This window comes from Abramis brama (assembly GCF_963993115.1).
Source record: "Abramis brama genome assembly, chromosome: 1".
Lineage (NCBI taxonomy): Eukaryota > Metazoa > Chordata > Actinopteri > Cypriniformes > Leuciscidae > Abramis > Abramis brama.
The window spans coordinates 53,632,257-53,659,859 of record NC_139963.1 but is presented as its reverse complement, the minus strand read 5'-3'; the positions used below and the strand labels follow the sequence as shown (position 1 = coordinate 53,659,859).

Below are 27,603 nucleotides of genomic sequence, written 5' to 3'. Positions count from 1 at the left end.
TCAAAATCCGTGGAGCCATCACGGAATCGCCCCAAATTCCGTGATGCGGCCACGGATATTACTCCAGCGCAAGTCAATGACACTGACCTTCCGTGGTCCACACACGGATACCTGTTTCATTGACGGAGTACAGATCTCACTCAATGGACGTGCTTTCTCATTTGGAGACGCAACATTTTAAGTATTTGTTTCTTTTCCAACATCAAATGCCATAATGACGTTAACCAGACTGTTATTGTAGCTACTGCATTGTCCTGTCATCATAAAATTTCGGTTTGTTTCAGTTAGCCTAACCAAAGTCCCGTGATGGCACCATGCACGGACCTCAACAACCTGACCTCACGCATGGACGTTGTAATGTTGCTGGCTTGTTTAGGAACTTAAGCTTTAGGTTGACTGTGTTGCAATGGCATGTAATTAACTTGACATTTTGTCTCGTCCTGTCATCATAAAATCCAGTTTATGGCGTTTTACACCTATTGCTCGCTTGGCTATAGTGTATAGTCAGATCTAAAATCTGTGATAGGAGCACGGATTGAGTCTGTGGTGAGACCATGGATAACTCCAACGTTCGTGATATGGTCACGTAATTTAATCTATTGATTCGTGCCACGGACACTTTTATTTCGTTATTTTTCGTCTTTCGTGATCACAGCTCGATTATTTCTGCCTGTCGGCTGCAGCAGAGAAGCTGTTTAATCAACATTTATTCACGAGATCTTATCTTATCGTGGTTAATGTATTTTTTTAATATTATTATTTCGGTCTTATTGCCAGGGAAGCTGGATTGCTTTGCTGTTTATTGATATTTTTAAAATTATATTTTAGGAAATCGCGCTGAAGAAGTCTCGTTCCGAACACATCGCGATATTTGGCATCAGTTCACGTGTGTCAGCTGTTGGTAAGTAGCCTAGTAAATAAATACCTAAATACGCTGTCCTAATAATGTGTGATATAATGTATTTTCTGTTTGTCGATATTAATCTGCCATTATATCTGCCATTTCTACGGAGACTTTGCGTTTCATTGCTTTCTAATTCAAAATAGGGTGATTACACGTGACACTGCCTGTCACGTAACGTGCTATAGGCCTAGATATTCATATCAGATTAAAAATAGTACAATTAGTTCCAAAGTTGTATTTGTAGTAGAAGCACAGTAAAAACAACACTTACCATGCTTTTACCACAGTAACATTAGTTTTACTGTGATAAGTGTAGTAAAAAGACAGTAATCACAAAACTTACCATGCTTTTACCACACTATTGGTAGTTTTAATGTGATACTTATTGTAAATGCACAGTAACCACAACACTTACCATGCTTTTACCACAGTAACCCTAGTTTTACTGTGATAGGGCGTGGTAAAAGGACAGTAATCACAAAATTTACCATGCTTTAAACCTCAGTAACCTTAGTTTTACTGTGATTGGTGTAGTAAAGGACAGTAATCACAAAATTGACCATGCTTTTACCTCAGTATTGGTAGTTTTAAAGTGATATTTGTTGTAAATGCATATTAACCACAACACTTGCCATGCTTTTAATGCTTTATAATGTAACATCCAATATTTGTAAGGTAAATCAGTACTTTTTCCTTTAAATAATCCTATATATTGTACATAATGATATTTTCTTTTCTCTTTTTTCAGCTGAAAAGACCAAAGGGGCCTTTCGGACTCAGTCAGCCCATTATTGTTTGAGGAGAAGTAAACGGAGGAGACGGACAGCTGCAAAGGCAAATATTCGCAATGGTATGTATGTGTTGGTTTTAACCCTAAATCAAACATTTTATCAAGCATTTGTTGTTTCTTAAAACTTTTCTCACAAAACCCATAGCCCAATCAGTACAAATATAGTCTGAAAGACTTAATAATTCACAAGATTTAACAGGTTGTCAAATTCGTACGATACTCGTACATATTTGTATACTCATACACAATCCTGCAGCTTTTACTCCTAGTGCTGTCATTGGCTACTGCCTCAATTCCTGTACATATTTATCGCGATATTTGTAAATCAGTTGCGCCACTTCTTGGAAAGTTGTCGGATGTCACACACACTGTCAGAAAGTTTATATTAATTGCAAATTGGTCCCCGTCTGTTTATGTTCCAGTGATACATGATGTCTCTCCACACCTCATAACCTACCTCTGTTTGCAAGAGTGGAAAAGCTTATGTGACTTGTCACATGACATCAGATACTCGATTATTTTGTCATAATCAGATCAGTAACACTGCTGATAACTGTCCCGTTTGCATGTAAATCATTTTCATATGATTATTGCTTGCTATTAAAGACATACTTTTATTCATAGAAATGCCCACATATCAGTGATCTTATAACATAAAAATGCTTTTAACATTTAATAATGCAACACTATTTACAGAAAACATATCCCACGGTTATGGATAAACTCACAACGTCATCATCAAGTCCTGTGCTGGGCACATTGGGCAACAAGTGTCCTCCAGCGTATTCGATCCGTGGCCAAGTTCTCCACATTTCCCCATGGGACACTGACATTCTTCAGGTCTTCGTGAAACATCTGTCTCCGTGTCTTCCTTGGTCTTCCCTGTCTCCTGCATCCTCCTGGTGATGTCCACTTCATCACTGTGTTTGGGTGTTGTTATTTGGGCATGTGTAGTATGTGTCCAGCGAGGTGCACCCTTTGCTCTGTCTCAGTTTCTGAAAGTCTTCATGTGGAGTCCCACTCCTCCTCAGGATCTCTTTGATATATGCAGAACCAATATTGAATATAGTGATTTATCTTTTTCCATATTGTTAAAGCATTTTGTTTTCTCTTTTCAGCTTCATAAACTGTACTTGATTTCTGCCTAATGCCTTTATAAAAAAGGGTCAGTGCTCATCAGGTGTTTTGCTAAAGGACATATTCATTGCATAGTTACGATAAAAGTGACCAATAATCACAAGGATATAGAATGAAAGTTGAGAATGTAAAATGCTGTGCTTATGTTTTTGCCTATTTGTTCTTTAAAGCAACGAAACAAATTTTCACATAACAAAGTTGAATCTCATCTTTTGGTTTGTAAATATATAACTTCATCATAGCAATTTTTTTTAACGTTAATGTATGTGTCACTATAATAGATTGCCCCTGTATCTGGATATTTTTAATTAACTGATTTTTATACTGTTGTGCAGTAGTTTTGGTGCTACATTTGTCTTTAAACAGTTTGACATTAAATATTGGAATAAGCTTTCAAAATTGTGTCCATTCATTGTGCTTTTGTTACATTTATTTGAATATAATTGATATATCTTTGACTATACACTGTAAATGTTAGAAGCACTTTAGTAGGCCTACATGCAATTATCTTTAATTAAAATACTGCAAAACTACTCCTGCTGTAGGACATTGCTTAGAAAAAAGTTTCTCTTTCAAATGTATTTATGCATCAGTCTAATAAAATAAGCAAATTTGTGTCATTGATCATGTGAACTCGTTTTTGGATGGTAACCACACAAAGGAGTCTTTTGTTTTTAAATATGAATTTTATAATTTAATTAGAAATAATACATTTTTAACAGCCTAAATATTCAATATTTAAGGTATCTATCCCTGCAGCCGGAACTAGAAGAGATCTGTCATCATTTACCATAAATGGGCATGTAAGTGTGACGCATTTGTTCAGCTGGGTTTTTATTGGCTGTGACTTTATCGCAGAACTCGCTGTGATTGGACAATCGTTTAACTCATATAAAACGGCGCTTCATGTGACAAAGTATGGTTTGGTATTATTATTACATTAGTTATACATTAAGCTAACTATAAAGTGTCTCTATAATGTGTGAAATTACTCCTTCACCGAGATCCTAACCCTAACCCTAAGCATGTCTGCACATTTCAATGAACTACAGAACCATGCTTCCTGTTCCACTGATAGAATGACAGAGATATGTGGGTAATGTAGTTTAAAACGTTTAGTAATAAAACAATAAATGTTAAATAAATCATATATTTAATGGACAACTGGATATCTAAATCTGTTCATTGTGCTAACCTTTATGACATATATGAGGGACAGGCTGAAATTTGATATTTTACTGTGAGAACTTTATGCCAGCTTTACATATATATCTGAAAACTGTGGCCAACATTATTTATTATACATAGCATAAGCAGTCGTCCTGCCGATTTTCTCTTTGATACACTAACCGGACTTTGAGTTACAGCCATTTGAAATGTGCATTTGTTTGCTCTTCTGGGGGCCGTTGCTGGGCTGTACAATCTACACAGATCTATACACACTATTACTATTACACAAGGGTAATGCACCATTCAGTAAAACAACAAAAAAACAGTGCCAACATTTCCTTTTCACCCCCTCTGATTGCTGCTTATATGCCTGACATCAGTGATATATGCTTTCATTCGAAAATCAGTTGTAGATGTACTAGAATGATCAACATGGATCATCTTCAATTAAGCGTTAAGTATTTATAGCAAGATAGCCCACTGGAGCCTCTTGTTATTCACATAGCTTCCTTTTATTTCACTGCAAACTGGCATACATGCAAGTATGTGCAACTTTTGTTGCATTGTTGTCCCAAATATCATTAACCAGATCTACATTTTTTATGTCCCAAGTAAAAGAATCTTGGTCATTAATTATATGTAGTAATTTATAAGTTATTAATTATATGTAGGCCTAGTTATTTATTAATTAATTAAACTAACGAAATAAGAAATTAAAATTTCTCCAATAAAAATGTCTATTTACTGTCCCAAACACCACTTTCAATACACAATAGTCACCATACTTTATTAAACAACACTTTATTGGAGGACAAAGCATAAAGTTAATAAAGTAGCATAAAGATAGATGAGATTCAAGATAAATAAAAATGTGTCTTCAAAAATACATTAACATCATAATAGTCCATTCACAGCTGCTGAAGCCATAAAATTAGTGCCAGAGAATCATATTCAGTCACCTACAGAAAACAGATTTGATATTGTGTTGGAAAATAATGATTCATTATCACAGCTAAACTGGTTTCTTGCTCTTCCCTGTACGTCTCTATCGTGTTCGTGTTCTTCTTCCTCGTCTAAACAGTTTGTTCAGTTGAAGAACAGAAGATGTGATCACTGATGTGGTGTAGCTTTTCTCAGCCAGAGGAAGAAGTCTCAACATCCCATTGTCAGGCGTTCTCCAGTCCTGGTCTGAAAGTAAAACAGAAAACAGAAACCATTCAAATGAAGTTGTTTAATGGACAGTCGGGTCAGCTTACGTTCTGCGTTTTTTAAAGCAGTGATGGTTTACTCTGGCCCTCAGCGTCCACTGTCCTGCAGATTTAGCTCCGACCTCAAACCCTCCTGCCTATTGTCTAGAAATAAACCTGAAGACTTTGGTTAAAATTTTCAGATGTGCTCAATTAGGGTTGGAGGTTAACTCTTAATTAACCTCAAAAAGTAGAATGCAAAGGGCCAGAGTTGCCTGTTCCTTACATAAATTTACAAAGCAGCAGTCAGTACATTATATAATATACACATTGAAGTATTATATATATATATATATATATAAGATATAATATTGGAGCACATAATATAAGCTAAGTACTGAACAAAAACTGTTTTACCCATATCAACAGCAACCTATTTTAAAAGATTTTTAAGAAAGGAATGGTCTCTTTTGAGCCTTTGCCAGTGATGCTTGACTTCTTTCCAGACAACATACTCTTCTGTCACTTGTTTCAAGAGCTTCACATGATCAAAAACCAAGTGATAACCTGTACAATGTAAATTTGTCAACATCAATTTATGTACTACATTTTACAGCATTGTTTCAATTCAAGACATAACAATGGACTCGCTCACTTTTCTGTCTTCTTTGGTCACCAGATGTTCCTTCCTCACCCGAAACAAAGGACTTATTAGATTAGCTTGCGTTGATATAAGGACTGGTCTTCCTTTTCGGCTGTAAAACAAGAAAGTCTCGACTTACTCTATGTGCAATTACTATTGTTCTTGAAACATAAATTAAGACAGTATTAAATAAGTTAATTTACCATATGATTCAGGAGAAAACATTTGATGAGTAAATTCTGACTGAAATATTCTAGAAACTTCATCTGGGAAGGGCTGATCACGGCAAGATTCGCTGCGACTCACTAGTAGCTCTTGTAATGGTTGGCTCTTAAAAGAGCTGTTGAGTTTGATATTGGTAGTAATCCTGCAAAACAGAAAGGAAGGTAATTTTAATACATTACTTGCAAATAGTCAGTTTATAACTGCATGATATGTTTTCTGTAAAGAGTGTTGCATAATTAAATGTTAAAAGCATTTTTATGTAATAAGTTCACTGATATGTGGGCATTTCTATGAATAAAAGTATGTCTTTAATAGCAAGCAATAATCATATGAAAATGATTTACATGCAAAAGGGACAGTTATCAGCAGTGTTACTGATCTGATTATGACAAAATAATCGAGTATCTGATGTCATGTGACAAGTCACATAAGCTTTTCCACTCTTGCAAACAGAGGTAGGTTATGAGGTGTGGAGAGACATCATGTATCACTGGAACATAAACAGACGGGGACCAATTTGCAATTAATATAAACTTTCTGACAGTGTGTGTGACATCCGACAACTTTCCAAGAAGTGGCGCAACTGATTTACAAATATCGCGATAAATATGTACAGGAATTGAGGCAGTAGCCAATGACAGCACTAGGAGTAAAAGCTGCAGGATTGTGTATGAGTATACAAATATGTACGAGTATCGTACGAATTTGACAACCTGTTAAATCTTGTGAATTATTAAGTCTTTCAGACTATGTTTGTACTGATTGGGCTATGGGTTTTGTGAGAAAAGTTTTAAGAAACAACAAATGCTTGATAAAATGTTTGATTTAGGGTTAAAACCAACACATACATACCATTGTGAATATTTGCCTTTGCAGCTGTCCGTCTCCTCCGTTTACTTCTCCTCAAACAATAATGGGCTGACTGAGTCCGAAAGGCCCCTTTGGTCTTTTCAGCTGAAAAAAGAGAAAAGAAAATATCATTATGTACAATATATAGGATTATTTAAAGGAAAAAGTACTGATTTACCTTACAAATATTGGATGTTACATTATAAAGCATTAAAAGCATGGCAAGTGTTGTGGTTAATATGCATTTACAACAAATATCACTTTAAAACTATCAATACAGAGGTAAAAGCATGGTAAATTTTGTGATTACTGTCCTTTACTACACCAATCACAGTAAAATTAAGGTTTAAAGCATGATAAATTTTGTGGTTACTGTCCTTTTACCACGCCCTATCACAGTAAAACTAGGGTTACTGTGGTAAAAGCATGGTAAGTGTTGTGGTTACTGTGCATTTACAATAAGTATCACATTAAAACTACCAATAGTGTGGTAAAAGCATGGTAAGTTTTGTGATTACTGTCTTTTTACTACACTTATCACAGTAAAACTAATGTTACTGTGGTAAAAGCATGGTAAGTGTTGTTTTTACTGTGCTTCTACTACAAATACAACTTTGGAACTAATTGTACTATTTTTAATCTGATATGAATATCTAGGCCTATAGCACGTTACGTGACAGGCAGTGTCACGTGTAATCACCCTATTTTGAATTAGAAAGCAATGAAACGCAAAGTCTCCGTGGAAATGGCAGATATAATGGCAGATTAATATCGACAAACAGAAAATACATTATATCACACATTATTAGGACAGCGTATTTAGGTATTTATTTACTAGGCTACTTACCAACAGCTGACACACGTGAACTGATGCCAAATATCGCGATGTGTTCGGAACGAGACTTCTTCAGCGCGATTTCCTAAAATATAATTTTAAAAATATCAATAAACAGCAAAGCAATCCAGCTTCCCTGGCAATAAGACCGAAATAATAATATTAAAAAAATACATTAACCACAATAAGATAAGATCTCGTGAATAAATGTTGATTAAACAGCTTCTCTGCTGCAGCCGACAGGCAGAAATAATCGAGCTGTGATCACGAAAGACGAAAAATAACGAAATAAACGTGTCCGTGGCACGAATCAATAGATTAAATTACGTGACCATATCACGAACGTTGGAGTTATCCGTGGTCTCACCACAGACTCAATCCGTGCTCCTATCACAGATTTTAGATCTGACTATAGCCAAGCAAGCAATAGGTGTAAAACGCCATCAAACTGGATATTATGATGACAGGACAAGACAAAATTGCAACACAGTCGACATAAAGCTTTCAAGCGTCTAAACAAGCCAGCAACATTACAACATCCAGTGAGTGAGGTCAGGTTGTTGAGGTCCGTGGTGCCATCACGGGACTTCAGTTAGGCTAACAGAATCAGACTGAATTTTTATGATGGCAGGACAATGCAACAGCTACAATAACAGAGAGGTTAAAGTCTTTATGGTATTTGGTGTTGGAAAAGAAATAAATACTTAAAATGTTGTGTTTCCAAATGAGAAAGCACGTCCATTGAGTGAGATCTGTTCTCTGTCATTGAAACGGGTATCCGTGTGTGGACTACGGAAGATGAGTGTCATTGACTTGCGCGTTGGAGTTATCCGTGGTCTCACCACAGACTCACTCCGTGCTCCTACCACAGATTTTAGATCTGACTATACACTATAGCCAAGCGAGCAATAGGTGTAAAACGCCATCAAACTGGATTTTATGATGACAGGACGAGACAAAATGTCAAGTTAATTACATGCCATTGCAACACAGTCGACCTAAAGCTTATAAGTTCCTAAACAAGCCAGCAACATTACAACATCCATGAGTGAGGTCAGGTTGTTGAGGTCCGTGGTGCCATCACGGGACTTTGGTTAGGCTAATTGAAACAAACTGAAATTTTATGATGACAGGACAATGCAATAGCTACAATAACACTCAGGTTAACGTCATTATGGCATTTGATGTTGGAAAAGAAACAAATACTTAAAATGTTGCGTCTCCAAATGAGAAAGCACGTCCATTGAGTGAGATCTGTACTCCGTCATTGAAACGGGTATCCGTGTGTGGACCACGGAAGGTCAGTGTCATTGACTTGTGCTGAAGTAATATCCGTGGCCGCATCACGGAATTTGGGGCGATTCAGTGATGGCTCCACGGATTTTGAGTTAAGGGCCCGTGGACATTTCACAGAATCCTATGAGACCAGGTTGCGTGAATGATATCCGCAAAAGCGGATTATTTGCTTTTGTGGTGCTAATTGTTGGGCCGAGAAAGCAACTGTGAATTAACTATATAAACCAGGGTAGATTCAGGACAGAGCCAGGACAAGCGGTCAGTCTGTGGAAACGGCCAGAATGTTGTTTCAGTTTACCATTTAAGTCGAGAGATAACTATTTTCGATAATAATTTTTCATTTTTACCTTCACATAAATCTGTATTTTATTGGGGGTTTTTTAATACGCATTCGCATTCACCCTTCCTGTGCCCACCTGTAATTTATTTGATGGGACCTCTTTAGGCTGTTTCTGGTCAATGCATTAATAGGTCATAATTCATGATTATAAATGTTTTATTACTTAAAACATGCAATACAGTGCACAGGAAAGACTATCAAACATGTTGGGGTACTTTACAGTTCATAACTATGCATCATTAGCCTTAAAATGACATGTCCATAGATAGCTTACAGGGACCCTGTCAAATAAGTTACAGGTGGGCACAGGAAGGGCCCACCTGTAACTTATTTGATGGGATCTCTGTAGGCTGTTTGTGGTCAACGCATTAATAGGTCATATTTCATAATTATAAATGTTTTATGGCTTAAATCATAGATTACAGTGAATTTACCTTTTGTTTTGTGAAGCTTGGTACGTGTACTAACTGGGCCACGTGCAGTCGAAGGGGCTCAGTCTTGTCTCCCTAGCGCCACCAGGCGCCGAGATATGGTAGTGCACCACCCTTATTTTTGCCCCTATTGAGCTCAAGTCTTGTGGGCATAGCAATTGGGCCGCATCTGGTCGATTGGACTTGGTACCGTGTCTCTAACGCCACCAGGTGCCGAGATATGGCCGGGTGAGTTGTTGGAAAGATACGGGTGAGTGGGCCCCTCCTGAGTTGAGCCCCCCAATATCTCGAGTTCCATAGGTCCTAGGGAGCTGAAACTCGGCACGTGTACTAACTGGGCCACGCACAGTCGAATGGGCTCAGTCTCGTCTCTCTAGCGCCACTAGGCGCTGAGATATAGTAGTGCACCACCCTTATTTTTGCCCCTAATAATGTATTTGCCCCTATTGAAATTATCAGTCCAGAACATCCCCAAATTAAGCACTTAACGGGGTACTACGGACCCCAGTCTTTGCATACCGTCTAAGAGGACCCTGAGGGGCCACAGGTTTCAAATTGGAGCCATTCGGCCCACAGGCCCACCTGTAACTTATTTGATGGGATCTTTGGTGTGAATTTCAAAGAGATTGGAGAAACTTGACTACCCGGGGGCCTGAGGGGCCCCAAACTCAACTAAACCTGTCAAGTGGCCCTCTACGACATAGCGAGCGGCCTAGGTTGAGAGATGCCAAGTTTATTTTTTGCTATTTTTTATGCATCTCTCTGTCTCACATTGATCTCTATGGGAACATGTGTCTGCTAGGGTTAATGCAGCAGTTAGGGTAAGAGGGTCTAATAGGCTCAGGAAGCATATAGAGCCACGAAATGCGGGGGCCGGAATCGGGGGTCCGTGATGGACGTCCGTGACGAATCTTGAGGTCCTGTGACCTTTTGACCCCTTTCGGCCCCTGTTTATTAGACGTCACCTGTGACGAGACGCATTGGCTACGTCAGTTTCGTGACAATCGGACCTTTCTGTCCACCCTTCACGAAGCACATGGTAAAATGAATGGTTGGCCTCTTGCACTCATAGACAGACATACCCTATTGAAAGGCAAAAAGACACACTTTGAACCGATCTAGAACCCTGCGATCCAAGATCTAGAACTGGGGGCCCCTCGTTTACCACAATGCCAAATTTGGAGTTGCTGCAACCTTTCGAACCCTTTATTTCTTATTATTATTCAGTTCAAACTTCACATGCGCTTCCAGGTCAAGGGGGTCTTTTTTGGCCAAACAAGCAGACACATGGACACAGAACTCTATAACCCATCCCAGGGGCCCGTGACAGGACGTATGTGTCAATTTCTGGGCAATCGGACCACCATCCACGAAGTACCTATGAAATCGCATTGAATAAGTTGCAAGTGTCACTGGACCTCGTTCAGCTCCTGGAGGTGCTAGGGGCCCGAAACTTCATAGAAAGCTGCGTCACACGGCCCCCGAAAACATACAGAGAGGGAAACGTCTACACACACAAAAAAAACTTGTTTCCCAATGTCCACAGACACCTGAGAAAATCAATGGGTTAAGTTGTACGTGGGACACTTTGCCGTTTGGCCCCCAGGGGCCCTGGCGGCCCCAAACTTCATCTGCCTGCAGTCACTGGGGCCCAGAAAGACCCTTGTGGATGGAGAAAGCTGAATCATGTGTGGATCAGGCCAAACCACTGAAACACACAATTGGGAACAACGTTGAACCTTGAAACTTAGGATCTTGCCCTGGGGCCCACTGAGCTACCCTCATGCCGAATTTCGAGACCCTGTGACTTTTCGGCACTGAATTAGAGATATGGTGACTTGAGAAAAAAACAGGTGGTTAGGGGTCAGAATAGGCACTTCGTGGATGATGAGGAAGACTATGGTGAAGTTTAGGTGGTTAGGGGGCACAATAGGCATTTTGTGGCAAAGAAGAAGAGGATAGGTAGCCTGGTTCTACCAGACTCTCATACATTTCATTTGTACAGAGAGTCTGGCCTCTCTCCATTGACAAGCGTTAACTTCCTTGTAGGCGGGTATTTTGTTGAAGTTTAAGGTTCACATGAGGATCCACACTGGAGAGAAGTCGTACGCATGCGACAAATGTGAGAAGAGATTCACAAATTCATCACACCTTAAGAGTCACATGATGATCCACACAGGAGAGAAGCCGTTCGCATGTGATCAGTGCAGCAAAACATTTCGTAGGGCATCAGACCTGAAGTCACACCTGATAGTTCATACGAAGGAGAAGTCACATTCATGTTCTGAATGTGGAAAAAGTTTTTCATGGCTGCAAAGTTTACAATCACATCAGAAAATTCACACTGGTGTGAGAGAGTACATGTGCTTTGAGTGTGAGAAGACTTTTAATACAGCTGAACATTTAAAACAACACGAGAGAATTCACACTGGAGAAAAACCTTACAAGTGTTCACACTGTGACAAGAGATTCAGTGTGTCTGGAAATCTGAAAGTGCATGAGAGGATCCACACTGGTGAGAAACCGCACACGTGTGATCAGTGTGGAAAGAGTTTCTCTATTAAAAGTAACCTGAAGATACACATGAAAATCCATACAGTGGAGAAACCACTTAGTTTCCTAACAGCCATTGATGAGTGACAGGAAAGATTGTAGGGGTGGGCATTCAGGCAATTTTATATTGTGATCTTACAAAAAGACAAACTACTTTTCAATTGAATCATCAAGATTGTGATCTTTTATGTTTTTGTAAAATGTTAAAACTACAGTGTAATCACCATGGGAAAATCTCAGAGTAAAACTGGGAGTTGTGAAAAATATACCATCTGTGTTTTGCCAGATGAGAAGTTTATCTATGTACCGATTATGAAAACGTGATAAAAAACAGAAAATGTGGACTAAATGGCAGAAAATCGTAAAAACGGAAGGTCAGTATCAGGTCGGTATAGACTTTAATTAAATCAGATATAGACTAGTTTCTGTGAATATTAAACCACAAAAGACTGTTTAACCCTCTGATGGTCTTTGTTTATGTCCACACTCGTGTTCTTTGGGGTCCCCAGAGACCCCAGACAATAACATGTAGTTTTGTAACAGAATAATAGTTGTTGTTGCTGTTGTTGTTGTTTTTACAAATGTAATTTTACTCTGTTTATTAACGTTTTTACTCCACATTTGTGCAGTTTTTGGAGGATTTATGATATATTTTCTTTTATAGATTTACATTTTTTTTTAAATTGGTTTTTATACAAAAACAGCTTTTTATGTAAGATTCCCTTTATAAAAGACCCAAATTTCTAAATTGCATTTATAGGGATAACTTGAATAATTTTACATGGTTTAGTGTAAAATTTTTGCCCATATTTTGGAAAATGTAGTTTTAAAGTAAAAAATTATCATTTTAGCCACTAGATGGCTAAGGAGCTCCATTATATGCTATTTGCTATTTGACTAACTGAAAGATATCTTTTCACAAGTTTTACGAATTGGATTCATATCTAAATATTATGAAATCACAATTCTAACAATAAAAATGACTTTTTTGTCTAAGTTTAGCATTTTTTGTACTGATTTTTTCCCCCAATAATGTTACATTATGATTAGAATCAAACCTAAAAAAGAAAAAAGTTGAGTTTGTAGAGTTTATCATTTATTTCAGTCTTCTTTTTTTTCCATATTATTGTACAAATGTAATCTACACTTCAGTTACTAACTGTAACAGAAAATATATGTACAGTAATATTATATATTGAGTACAAATACATGACATGAACATCAAAATGCAATGAACTGAACAGCATAACAAATGAGCAAATAAAGCAGTAACTTCTCTCTCTCTCCCTCTCTCTCTCTCTCTCTCTCTGTGTATGTGTGTGTGAGTGTTCACATTGTCAATGTGTCAGTGGCACCAAATTTATTTTTGTGGTGGTTACGCATTTTGGACTATTTTATGTGAGCAGTTTTCATAGTCTCACAAATTTATTTCTCTGTGTGTTTGTGCATGATAATTTTACATTGTGAATGTTTTTAGCACTGTTTTTTATGTCTGTCTATCCGTGTTCTGCGTTTTTTTCTTCTTCTGATTTTGATGATGAATTGTGTCTTTTTTTTTCTATTTTTCTTTTTTTTTCAGTACAATTTTTTTTTAAACTTTGACAAAAAAAGTTTTATTGTTAGAATTGTAATTTCATAATATTTAGATATGAATCCAACTGGAAAAACTTGTGAAAAGATATCATTCAGTTAGTCAAATAGCATATAATGGGGCTCTATGGCCATCTAGTGGCTTTTTTAAAACTACATTTACATTTTAAACCTACCAAAATATGGGCAAAAATCTTACACTTAACCATGTCAAATTATCCATGTTATCCCATAAAAGAAATTTTGAAATTTGGGTCTTTTATATAGTGAATTTTACATAAAAAAACTGTTTTTGTATAAAAACCTATTTAATATTGGTTTTTTTTTTTAATTGATGGATTTTTTAATCCATCACTCCACCTGCCCTTATTGCCTCAGATTGTGAAGCACAGCGCAGCACGCAACAACCTCCGGCACGAAGGCACGGCTTACCTCTGGCGGTCAGCTGATTCATCAGAATAAAGCTGAAGAATGGGAACTGCTGTGTTGAGATGGCAGTAGGATGTAGGGTTCAGTGCCTGTAAATACATGATTGTAGTTTTAATAAAGTTTCATGTGTTGTTGACTTGTATATGCATTTGTTTATTGATGGTTACTTTTATTTGTTCTTTTAATTTATTTATGTTTCTTATTGTTGTCAGTAAATAAAAATATAATTATTTTATTAATGCATTAATTCATTGCTTGACTAAAAATGTAAATGTTTTCACTGCATTTATCTACAGTGTATTCATGCATAGCTATGTCATATGACAAAACAAATTACATTTTGCTTGTTTTATTAAATTATAGAATTTCCAGTAAAACAAAGGTAATATAATTAAAGTGATAATTTGTTACTTTTAAAACAGCATTTTCCAAAAGCTGGGCAAAAATCTTACACTAAACCATGTCAAATTATCCATGTTATCCCCATGAATGAAAGTTAGAAATGTGGGTCAAAAAGACCCTGAACAGCGCACAATAGTTAAGGCAAATGGATTTGTTGTATGTTGTGTTTTCATATTCAAGAGATTATAAGCTAGATGCAGTTTTTTGGGTCTGCATCAAATGTTCTTCAACTTTTATACATAATAAATTTGTTTATGAATAAAGATTGATCTGTTGAAAGCAGTTATTTTGAGATAAATGCCAAATGTTCTCCTCCTATTTATATTTTACATTGAGGGGGTGCATACAACATATTTACCCACCGGCAACTATAGTTTCCGCACATTCAATTATGATTTTCAAGAAAGAAAAAAAAAAACCTGGGGAAAATAAATGCAGAACATGTTCACATAGGACACTATTAACAGGATTATATGCATGAAACCATTCAGAAAAATGTAACAAAACGTAATTATCATCAATTTTAAGGCAATATGTCATTTGATGGTTTTTCCTATTAGAATTTGTCAATTTGTTTATATGTTGCCATAGTTTGAAGCTGCTTCCATGTGCTTCTTCTATCATTTTTATAAAATATTTTGTTTTTGCTTTGCGTAGCTCACTTGTAACTTTGTTCCTGAGACCAGTGAAAATTAGATGGTCAGTATTATTCCTAGATTTTAAGGACTTTTTAAGTGCAAGGTCACGATTTTTAGCTATTAGCCAAATGTCTTTGTTGAACCACGGAAGAGAATACTTTCTTGGTTTTCTTGTCCAGGTTTTTGTATACTTATTTATTACATCATTTAGTTTAGTGACAAATTTGGATGCACTCAAATTTAAATCAGTCTCAGCAGTAATACTATTCCAATTTATTTGGTTTAACTCATTTTCAAAGGAATTTATTTTTGCTTTAGGAATTCCTGTTGTTTTCATTTTGTTCTCTGCTTTATTATGATTAATGAAACGCTTTTTAGTTAACTTTCTGACAACTAATGTCATATTATGATCGGTAAGCCCTGTGATCAGGTTATAAGTTTTAGTTATTCTTTCTGGTCTATTTACAAAAATCAAATAAATCAATGTTTCGCTGTGCCTGGTAATTCTAGTAGGTTTGTTTATCATTTGCTTATATTTGAACTTATCCATCAAAGATTTCAGCTTTGTTCTGCTGTTGTTTTCCCCTACCAGTTTATATTGAAATCACCCATAATTATACAGTACAATTGTCAGTATTCAATAGAAGACTCTTAAAATCATCATCAAAATTTGCTCCATGTGAAGGTGGATTGTAAATGACGATTAATTTAAATTTCATTGTTGGAGACAAAAATACATTTAGCCCCAGGCATTCCAGTTTCATATCAATGTTAACTTTCTCACACTTTAATGTTTCTTTAATGTATAATAGCACATCCCCACCCCTTCATTGGTCCCTATCTCTCCTGTAACACTTAAAGCCAGGTATGTTGATTAGGTCTGTAGGAGTGGATGGATTCAGCCAACTTTCAGTCACACACAAGTAATCCAGGTTAGAGTCAGTTAACAGTCTAATAATTTGATCTATTTTTGGTAAAATACTCCTTATATTAATGTGTCCTCTCAAAATCCCCTTTGGTTTTGTTTGGGGATTCCAAATAATCTGGGCATGATTTACAGTTTCGAAGATCTTCAGCTCTTTCTGCTTGAGCGCTGCCTGATTTGGATTTTTGGACCTTATGAGTTGCCGTCGTTGTTTACATTCGGCATCTATTGTAATGCATGCGCCGTGTAGATCAAGACTCACCGCACTGTCCAACTCCGGGCTACAGACACCGGTGCTCTGAGACTCTGTTGCTGGAACTGGATGGCACACTCCGCTCCCCACCGTGATCAAGGCCCCGCGTCTGCTGCGGCTCCAGCACGGCCGCGCCAGCAACTGCTCCATCCATCCCGTTGACGGATGCACTCAGATGTCCTAATGCCCCAACGGACTCAGCAACAGGAAAAAGCACGTCAACTGCAGTATCCACTTGTGAGACGTGATGACCCATCTCACCCACATTTTTAGTCAGAGAGAGTACATTTGTTGTCACATTAACTCCCGGAAGTGAATCGTTAGCTTGGTACTGCTGTTCAAAGATGTGTTGGGGTACATCAACTTTACGTAGAGGCCCGGGATTAAGGTGTACATCTCCCGACAGAAGTAGCAACAACATTAGAGTTTTAATTACTCTTGGAGGAGCGTGCTTCTGCTTGTTCATGCAGTTGCGTTGGTTCAGTCTTTTGGATGCCTGTGCTTCATTGGCAGCAAAGGTGTGGGAGAAGATGGTAGCATAGCCAAAACCAAAAAAATATAGTTTGGCTTTCTCACCCCGAATGCCAAATGGATCTTGATCAGCAGCAGCAGCACGGTTAGTATTTTCACCCGCTTTAGTTGGTACATCACATATGAACAGTACAGACATAAGCGCCAGAACGCAACAGGTAGCTAAGACTGCAATACGGTAGTTGTCGTACTCATGTTTGCAGTTTCTCTTTTGTTTGAGAAAGCATTTGTAGATATCATAATACAGCATTGTGCCAAAACATTAAAATACCAGTTGTAAGCTGGTTGGGGACTGTATAAGCGGCAATATGTCCCGATTTACGCTCGTGAGTGGAGCCTCCCAAACCACTCACAACAGCCACCGCCATTTCTGCCCTGGCACCAAAATTTTGGAACAGTCTTCCTACCATTGTCCGGGAAGCAGACACACTCTGTCAGTTCAAAGCTAGATTGAAGACACATCTCTTTGACCTAGCATACACATAACACGTTATAGACTTCTATAATTCAATGTTAGGCTGCATAGATTAGGTCAGCCGGAACCAGGAACACTTCCCATAAATCCTGATGTACTTGTTACATCATAAGAAGAATGGCATCTACGCTAATATTAGTGTCTTTGTTTATCCTGAGGTTTACCGCAGTCCGCCGGATCCAGGTCGTATCCAGATCTGATGAAGGACCTTCGCCTGGACGTGGCGACAACGCAGTCCTGAAGTGTCGACCAGTCTCTCCCTGTTTACTGAAGTGAGGTGGACCCCGGCCGTATCCAGTTTAGATGGTGGATCTGCACCTAGACCCAACCATGACGCATCCCTGAAGTGCCAGCCTCATCAGCCCTGTGAAGGCCTCATCGACACGACCAATCTGACTTCTGACCTGTAATGCTGCCTGGATCATAATCATACACTTTTTGCTCGTTGGCCAGAGAACTGGCCCCCGACTGAGCCTGGGTTCTCCCAAGGTTTTTTTATCCATTCTGTTTACAATCTGCATTGTTATAAAATGATTCTCTCAAGTCTTGGCAATCGACTTTTATCGTTAATAAAACAATAAAGAAAGACAGACGTATTTTTCTTATACATTGTTTAATAGCCTACTATATTCTTTGTGGCAGAATTTATCATTATAATCAACTTAATTATTTCTTGGATTTTGTATCACCATAGTTCATAAAGGTATGTAAATGCAGGAAACAGGATTCTTTCTTTTTTTTCTTTTTTTTTCAAAAAATGTTCCCCTATTTTGGAAAATTTTCCATCATTTCGGAATATTTGGAGTCTAAAGCCAAAACACCACTTCCTCCTTCTCTATCCAGACCTTATATTTAAAGGTTGTATCAGTGATTTCAGGCCCAAACATAAATTATCACATTCATCTAATCTTTCCTAACGATCCGCTAGCTGCCCGCCCCATAAGTAGGCCGTCAAAAAACATGTCTCTGTAGGCAGCCTCTTGAGATCTGAACACAAAAACAATTGGTTTCACCAACCACTCGAAACCAAAATAAATAGTGTTCCAACCAATCACCGACAGGTTTTGCGGTGAGCTCAACCTTTCAGCTCCGACTTCGCGTGCAGCCGTGCACGAGCGCAAAACCTCACAACATCCACCCCCTGTCGGTGATTGGTTTTGTGTGCAGATCTCAGAGCCTAGGCTGCCTACAGAGAAACGTTTTTTTGATGGCCTGCTTATGGGGCGGGCAACTAGCAGATCGTTACGAAAGATTAGATGAATGTGATCATTTATGTTTGGGCCTGAAATCACTGATACAACCTTTAAATTTGCTCCCTCATTCACCTCTGGTCTCTCCGCTTCAAAAGTAAACACATATTTTAGGCAGTGTGTGCGGAAGCTCCATAATTTCAAAAACCCATGTAGCAGAGAGGCACCAATTACTATTTACACTCAGGGAGCTTTTCCCCAGGCATTCTTCAAGTAGGCCATCCCTTACGGAACAAAAATACATGGGTATATACTGCAAAATATAATGCGATATATATTACATAATGAATTTACATTTATAGGATATGGTGCAGTATATTTTTCAAATTACTCCAATAAATGAATTGACCATTTATAGCTATATGTATTAATACATGTAAAATAGTTATAAATAAAGACAAAACTAGCATTAGATGCAATATTCACAAAGTTTTATCCTTTATTGTGTACATATATTGCACATACAATTTCCCATATAAATGTGATTGTATGTTCACACACACATCTATCTATCTATAGCCAAAAAACTATTTTCACTATTATTTCATTAGCCTACATGTTTTGCCTTTTTGGAAATGACAACAGCTTGAGTTGACAGTATCTGGCCCACAGGCGTGTCCACAACATTAAATCTGGCAACCTTTAAAAAAAAGTGTGGACACCTCTGTTTAAAGTGAGAGTTGTGGTTTATAGAGAAATGGACATTGTATTACATGTCGATTGGATCATTTGATTTAGCCAATCAAACTTTTATATACAGTATATTGTCATCAACCCATCTGTCTTGCTTATAAACTTTTGCATTAATATTTAATTTTTTCCACTGCAGGGTAGAAGACTCCAGCCTAGGAAGTGACTAGTTCAGGTCCAGTTTTAGGAGAAAAATACAGTTAAGGAGAAAAGAACATTCGGGAACCAAATTCTACATTCCTGCTGATTAAATCATTTATTTTGTCTTTTATACATTTCTAGTTTTAACCGAACATTTTAATAAAGCTTGAACATGATTGATTTGTATGTTCAGAAAAGTGTTGTTGAAAACAAAATATTCACATAAAAATGTTTACCTATTGAAAAAAAAATATATATTTTTATTCTATGCATTTTGAAATTTAGTTTGAAAAGCTGTCAATAAACGTAATTTTTGTGTCAAAAAGTGTCTTAATTTTACAGTACACAAAATTAATGCAGTTTATATTACAGTAAATAATACAATATTTGTTTTGAAACAGTACTGTGATTATTACTGTAAAAACGTTTACAGTATTTTTAAAGTTACTGTGATTAAATTTACAGTAAGCATACTGTGAAATGAACTACAGCAACTTACTTGCTAACTGCTGCCAGCAAGTTACTGTACATTTCACAGTATTCTGTTTACAGTGCAGCAACAAGTATTTCATGATCACAGCAGAGAGAGACGAGACGAAGAGTTACAAGAACACAGCTGAAGAGTTTGATCAAACTAAATACTGCAAACTTGTTTTCCCCACTCCATGAATCTTCATGTGTCGCTTCAGGTAACTTTTAAAAGAGAAACTCTTTCCACACTGATCACACGTGTGCGGCTTCTCTCCAGTGTGGATCCTCTCATGGGCTTTCAGATTTGATGACTGACTGAATCTCTTGTCACAGTGTGAACACTTGTAAGGTTTTTCTCCAGTGTGAATTCTCTGGTGCCATTCTAAATCATTCACTGAAATAAAAGTATGTTTTTTCTGATGTGTTTGTAAATATTGCAGCCGTGAAAAACTCTTTCCACACACAGAACATGAATGAGGCTTCTCCTTCATATGAACTGTCAGGTGTATCTTCAGTTCTGATGCTCTAAGAAATGTTTTTCCACATTGATCACATGTGAACGGCTTCCCTCCGGTGTGAACTCTCATGTGAGTCTTGAGATTATATTTGTCTTTGAAACTCTTTTCACACTGATCACAAGCGAATGGCTTTTCTCCAGTGTGAACTCTCAAGTGAGTCTCAAGATTATGTTTGTTTGTGAAACTCATCCCGCATTGATCACATGTGAACTCTCCAGTGTGGATTAACATGTGTCCTTTAAGGTGTGATGATTGCGCAAAACGCTTCCCACATTGATCGCATGTGAACGGCTTCTTTCCGGTGTGGATCATCATGTGTCCTTTAAGGTGTACTGATTGCGTAAAACTCTTCCCACATTGATCACATGAGAACGGCTTTTCTCCAGTGTGAACTCTCCTATGCGCATCAAGGTGATGTTTGTATATAAAACTCTTTACGCATTGATCACATGAGAACGGCTTCTCTCCAGTGTGAACTCTCATGTGACGCTCAAGATTTTGTATGGTTGTGTAACTCTTTCCACACTGAGTGCAGGTTGTAGATTTCTTGGCTCTTCTTTTCTTTAAACATGTATTTTTAGTCTCTGAGCGACTCAAAGGTTTTTCTCCAGGTTTGACATGATGTTCCTCCTCCACTTCTCTCACTTCTTCACTCTCCTCCTTCACTTCCATCAGTTCTTCACTCTCCTCCTTCACTTTCATCAGTTCTTCACTCTCCTCCTTCACTTCACTCAGTTCTTCACTCTCCTCCTTCACTTCCATCAGCTCTGAAATGAAAGAAAAAAGTTTGATTGCATTTTCACCAAATCAAAAAATTAAAAAAGAGTAATATGAAGTGAAAAGTGAGCCCTGATGTAATCACTTTTTACATTTTATATTTTTGCCTCTTTTTTTTTTTATAAATTAATGATATGTCCCTGAATCTTTTCATGAATGATGGACATTGTTAATTCAATTATTATTTTTAAAACATTATAGGCACACATCCTCTTTCTGTTCAATAACTTAACAATTCAATAAATGTGATCAATGACATGATAATCTAACGTGCTATTACCATTAAAATATACAATACTGCCATACAATGACAAGTTAGTTGGCACGTAGTTGCAAAGTTACTTATTCTTCGAAGAATGTCTAAAGTGGACTATCTAAATAAAGTAGTACGCATAGAAGTAGTTTTAGTGTACGCATGTGATTGTGGACACCAGAAATACAAGCTCAAGCCAATTTAGATGCGAGAAAGAACTGAATTTTGCAGTAAAGTGCAGTAGATTGTATATTTTTACATTTTGGAATCACAATTATTATTTGTTATACTGTAAATGTTTGTAAGAATAAGACAATGCAGAGTGTGAGGGCATAAGGGCTAGCTAGCATCTTAGCTTAGCACACCATCACAACGTGACAATTTATAAGATCTCACTTTATAAAATAAGTTGAGGGTTTTAAATAACTTTCTGTGATCTGATGTGGCTTTGGAACAAAAAATAAGGCTATATAAGAAAATATGTTGATTAGTATTGCATCATAAATATACTCTATTGTTATTTAAATACCCAACAGGGCTTGAAAAACACAGATAAAACATACATTGCCTTCATGTTTCTCTTTCTGCATGTTATGCAGCCATAGCTATATGATTTATGGACTTTCTGGTCTGGACTTTCTGGAATTTATGGACTCACTCTTGGACTTTCTGCGCGAGAGCGCCCTCTGGCTTCCAGTATGAATGAAATGGACGTTACATGAGAATCTTTCGTGCTCCACAATGCTCACATCTCCTCATTTTGGGTAAAAAATTAATAAATATTACTCTCTATAGAAATTTGACGTAAACATATGAGAATATATCAATATTTCTAACTAAAAACCATGAGGGACATTGTTTAGTCAAGCAATTTCATGACAACCATGCAGCAGTTTTATTCTCAATAGATGCAGCTGAGTCTCATAATTCATATTAAAGGTGTGGACTCACTTGGTTTTACATTTTCATAACTGATTTGGCATCAGATTTAGACATTACTGTCACTATAAGATTTCAGAATAAAATCGAGGTCAAATATTGAATCTTGAGTCTTATAACTTTTTAATGATGTAGTTTGTCGAGGTAATTACAATCTTTTACATTAAAACTAACAGTAACTCTGAACTAAAGTAAAAAAAGATTTCAGTGAGCCAGCGTCCTCCCACAGGTTAAAATCATATTTAATGTGTACCAATTTCATGGTGTAACTGCATATCTAAATGTGAAGAAGTGCTTGAATGTTTCTAACATGAATGTTCTTCAGCATCATGAATGAATGAAGAATAAACACCAACCTCTTTGTTCTTCAGGATCTTCAGTGTGTTTCATTCTGCAGGGTTCTGGATCACTCATGTTCTCACTGTCCTCTTTAATAAACTCAGTCTTTGCAGATTTCAGCTCTTCCTGATGCATTGTGCTCGTCTTCACTTGTAGACTGATGAGAATATTCCAGCATTTATTGGAGAATTACAGTGGGAGGAGCTTCACTGACCATGTGATTGCTGTGGGAGGAGCTTCACTGATGATGTGAGTGATGTGGGAGGAGCTTCACTGATGATGTGATTGATGTGGGAGGAGCTGATCTGCAAAAATCAAAGTTATCAGTTACTGAGTTTGTTTTAATACTAAATGACACATCTAAGTTATGTCTTTATCTTTACATAGAGACCAAGCTTCACTGATGATGTGACTGCGGTGGGAGGAGCTTATCTGCCCAAATAAAAAATATAGAAGTTACAGAGTTTGTTTTAATAATAAATTACACTTCTAAGCATTTCTTTCTTTCTATCTATTCCTCGAAAATTAACTGATGCTAATTCCTAAATTATATTTATTGCTAATCCTAACACTATGTTGCTTCTTCATTAAAATACAGATAGATGACTATAAAAATACTAAAAAAATATATAAATTGTGTCTATTCTTCAAAATATAAATAATTGTAATAAAAATAGTCGAAAGCATAAACAGAAATAAATGTACATATTTATAATCAACAAATTCCCTCAGTCTGCTGACACCAATGAAATGAGCTTTAAGTGTCAATTTACAGGAGAGCTGAAGACATCAGCATAATAAATGAGGTGAAAACAGGAACTATTGTCATGAAATAAAGAGTGTTTTCAGCAGATCTGTTAATATTGATGAGCCTCAGACTATCAACACTCATTCAACAAGCCATTCAGGATCATCAGCAGATCATCTCACTTTATTCTGAGTGTTTGCTGTTAGAAACACATTATTTGAGTCAGGATACATGATAAAAGCCTATAATAAAACTGCTCTACTTAAAGACAATAGAGTTATTTCTCACAATATGACATGGACTAAACATAAATAACACAAAAAACAAACATTAATGACACTCAGGTGAATATCTATCATACAACACCATAATATGTCCTGAATACCATCTAAATATTGTTTGATTTTATGATAACTACTACATTCATTACTAAAGTAATTAGATCATTAAAATGTTACCGTTTTGTATTCGGAAACTGAAAACGATCATACAACTTTTAAAGGTAAAGAGCGCCACAATGCAATATTATTATTAAATAAAATGAGTTCAAGGAGAAAGCAGAGAAATTCATTAATGATATGCAGAAAGGAATTCGCCAGTTAAAAATGAAGAGAAAAACATCAACCAAATAGCAGAAAGAATATAAAATAATTTGAATTTAACCTGACAAAATGAAAAAGTATGAACTCTTGTTATAAGATCCACATGACAGAGGAAAACACAAATAGTGAGCAATATTACATTGCAGTATTAAACAATTTCAACATTTCATTGTCCTACAACAATTGATGTTAACACATGCTGTGTTAATGCTAGCACAACACGCTAGCCATCCGTCCGCTCTTTATTTATTTTTTTCTTGCGCCCGCTCGCGCCTTTTACAAGTTCATCAAACAACTTAGGTGAGTAGGATCAGTCAACAAACACGGTGAGTCACTTCATGCAACATGTTTAAAATATCCTTCTCTGTCGGCGCAGGATTTACATGTGATAAATGCAGGGAGATAGTAAAGCTGACTGGGAAGACTTCAGAACTAGAGTCTTTAATCGAGGATAATAAGCATGCAAGGGCTTTAGATACTGCTTTGGATGCGACTAGCTTAGTGAACTCTGTACATTGTTCGGTTCCGGCTGTATAGCAGGTCTCGAAATTAACTTTTTTACTTGGTAGCAAAAATTTAGTAGCACCCACCAAAAATTAAGGATGCACCACAACTACAAATTATATGTTAACAGATTTCATTCCATTGGGGCTTTGCACATCCTGTGGCCAAGATTTGAAATTTGGTCTTCTGGCTCTATATCATCTCACCCCGTTGATATTGGCACATGATTTGTCATTTGCATACGTCATGTTAATCGCAACCCCATTCTTTTTTCATGAGCTGCAACATAGGTTTTAAATTTAGAGAAGCCAAGCACTGGTGTATGCGGTGATGTATAATTAGCTCTGCTAATAGAGCGGAACGACCAGCAGCATCCTGTCGATCAAAAGCCTTAATAATCGAACCTGATTTGTTTGCCACACACCTGTCCCTGCATTTTTTGCTTGGCACTTGGGACTCTATTGCTATTAATATGCTGTATTAATCTTTGTTAATCTTAGTTAATAAAATACAGCTGTTCATTGTTTGTTCATGTTACTTCACAGTGCATTAACTATGTTAACTGGTTCTTTTTGTTTTACAAATTTACTTTGCTTATTTCTACAAATATCAGCCTGATAAATATGGACTTAAAGTGTAAATTGCAGGTTACGTTTTTCACGAATATAATGCAATGTGCTTATTAAACATAAAGATAAGAACCACCCACCAATGTTTTTTATACCAAAATGCTGAATATAATATGAAAAGTTGGTACTTTTTACAGTGGTTTTACCCCTCCCTTCCACTAGGCTGGGCGTGACGTCATAAGAGGGACTCCAAGCCTAGAGTTACCGTTAGTCTAACGGAAAGTAGGCTAGCAGTTATATTGGAGACCTAGCACGGGATGTACGAATACATCAAAAACAGGCCAGAGGCTCCACAAGTTCCCCAAGGACATACGGCTGATTCGTGCCTGGGTGAGGTTTGAGGCTACGAAGCGGGCAGATTGTACTGCTGCGTCTGTGACAAAGCCAGCCGTCATATGCAGCGAACACTTCACTGCTTTAGACTATGACCCTGGAGACATGCGTCGGTTCAGTATGGGTTTTAAATGCCGGGTATGACTTATTTCTATTACAATGAGCATCGCTAATTAGTTGCGTTTTGGCACAGGTAATATCGCGTTCTGTCAGCAGATGCCGGCAAAGCGCCATTGTGCCTGTCACAGTGCTACAGCTCTGATTAGGACTACTGACACCATGTAAGTAAATAATGTCTTCAGTCGTTGTACCTCCTTGCTATTCTACATGATGGCAAGATTTTGAAAAGACTTTGGCTTTGAAAAGTCAAGCCACAAACAGTAGGAATCTAGCAGAGTATGGGTTGCTATGAGTTGCTACTCCCTCTTATGACGTCGTCATCACCCAGTTACTGTGAAAACATGCTACCTTTGAATAAACCCCAATAATGTTATTTTAACGCATTTTAAGACAGACATGTTTTATATACTGAGCACTTTAACTTTCACATTAATTGGTTGTGGTGGTTAACCTGCAATTTACACTTTAATACACAATTAAGCAAGATAATCATGCTACCAAATATGTCTGTATGAGACAATGTGCGTCTGAGGCTGATTAGATTGCTTGTCAACTGAGTCTTCCTCGGTCAGAAGGAATAGGCAACTCCAATGGTGCAGTTTTGAGAATTTATTGAGAAGGAGTCAGGTACATGGAGATGATGATGGTTTACAGGTATTAATATGACAAATAGGTGTGTGTGTGTGTATGTGTGTGTGTGTGTGTGTGGTTATCTGAAACAGAAAACACAATAAAATCTATATTAATAAACATGTAGGCTATGGTTACATACAGATGCATAAAGAAATTACCTGCAGTACAACCAAAAATCCACTAGTGGGAGCTCTAACACTAAACGAACTTGCATAAATGCCATAAATCTCCAAATGGTGAGAAAAATGCCAAAACAGGCGAAATATACATTAAATATAATATTTGCAGGTATTTACAAGGCAATAACTGAAGTATACAGTGGATGGCTACTTTAGGAGCGCATGTGGAGCGGGTATAGCAGTATTATATAGCAGCAGGGAACAACACGAGCACAAGAACTTCGCCACCTGAGCTAACAACTCTGCAATAAACGCACCATTCATATAAAAGCTATACTTACATCTTAAGGACGCACACGGCACTCATACACACAAAATTAGCGCAGGATTGACAAAGGATGGCAATTCTCTGCACCGTGGATGCTACTCTCGTGTCTCTGGACCACAAAGTGAAAGCGCCTAGCGCAACCACGAGCGAGCAGAACTACAAATGAACACGCATTATGGGTAACGTAGTCTATGTCAGGGAACGGACTTTTAACAACGTCTGACACAACGTTTTTAAGAAAAATCAGTGTTTTAAAATACAACGGTCCTACAGAAATGTTGATTAGCCTGTCAAGCTGCAACCCCACTTTTGAAAAATCCCAAGAAATGACATAGCCTACCCAAACTGAAACAGATACAGTTCATGAACCCTTTGCACTAAAAACACAATGATCTCATTTGAAAGCTGCCCAAACTCAATATATTCCATCAATCAGATCTAAAGATATTTCCTCATGGCGTTCTAACACAAAAAATACCTTAGACATGCATATCCTAGTACTCATGAAGCACTCGCGTTTGGTTTTCACTTATAACTTCACAAAGCTTATATATTGTAATCAGCCTTAGATGAAACACAACATTTAAACTACACACACAAGCACAC

General features: G+C 37.3%; 1 protein-coding gene and 2 long non-coding RNA genes across 3 annotated transcripts in view; 1 reads left to right on the top strand and 2 right to left on the bottom strand.

Annotated features, from left to right (window-relative positions):
* Positions 1-27,149, bottom strand: part of LOC311081665 (uncharacterized protein) — a gene marked incomplete at its 3' end in the record, with an annotated part of 465,213 nt that extends 438,064 nt beyond the window's left edge. The window contains exons 1-2 of the mRNA XM_084112275.1: positions 27,011-27,149; positions 22,999-23,286 (exon numbers count right to left, since the gene is read on the bottom strand). Of these exons, the coding sequence (XP_083968401.1) occupies positions 22,999-23,116 (118 nt within the window). The 5' untranslated portion in view covers positions 23,117-23,286; positions 27,011-27,149. The remainder of the gene's footprint in view (positions 1-22,998; positions 23,287-27,010) is intronic.
* On the top strand, positions 124-3,172 carry LOC311097058. Its single transcript, XR_014609180.1, has 4 exons — positions 124-181; positions 829-901; positions 1,653-1,754; positions 2,391-3,172. It is a non-coding gene; the product is annotated as an uncharacterized lncRNA (long non-coding RNA).
* Positions 6,039-8,773, bottom strand: LOC311079274. Its single transcript, XR_014605379.1, has 3 exons — positions 7,753-8,773; positions 6,909-7,010; positions 6,039-6,198 (listed from the first exon to the last, which is right to left on the bottom strand). It is a non-coding gene; the product is annotated as an uncharacterized lncRNA (long non-coding RNA).
* Positions 27,150-27,603: the final 454 nt, after the last annotated feature.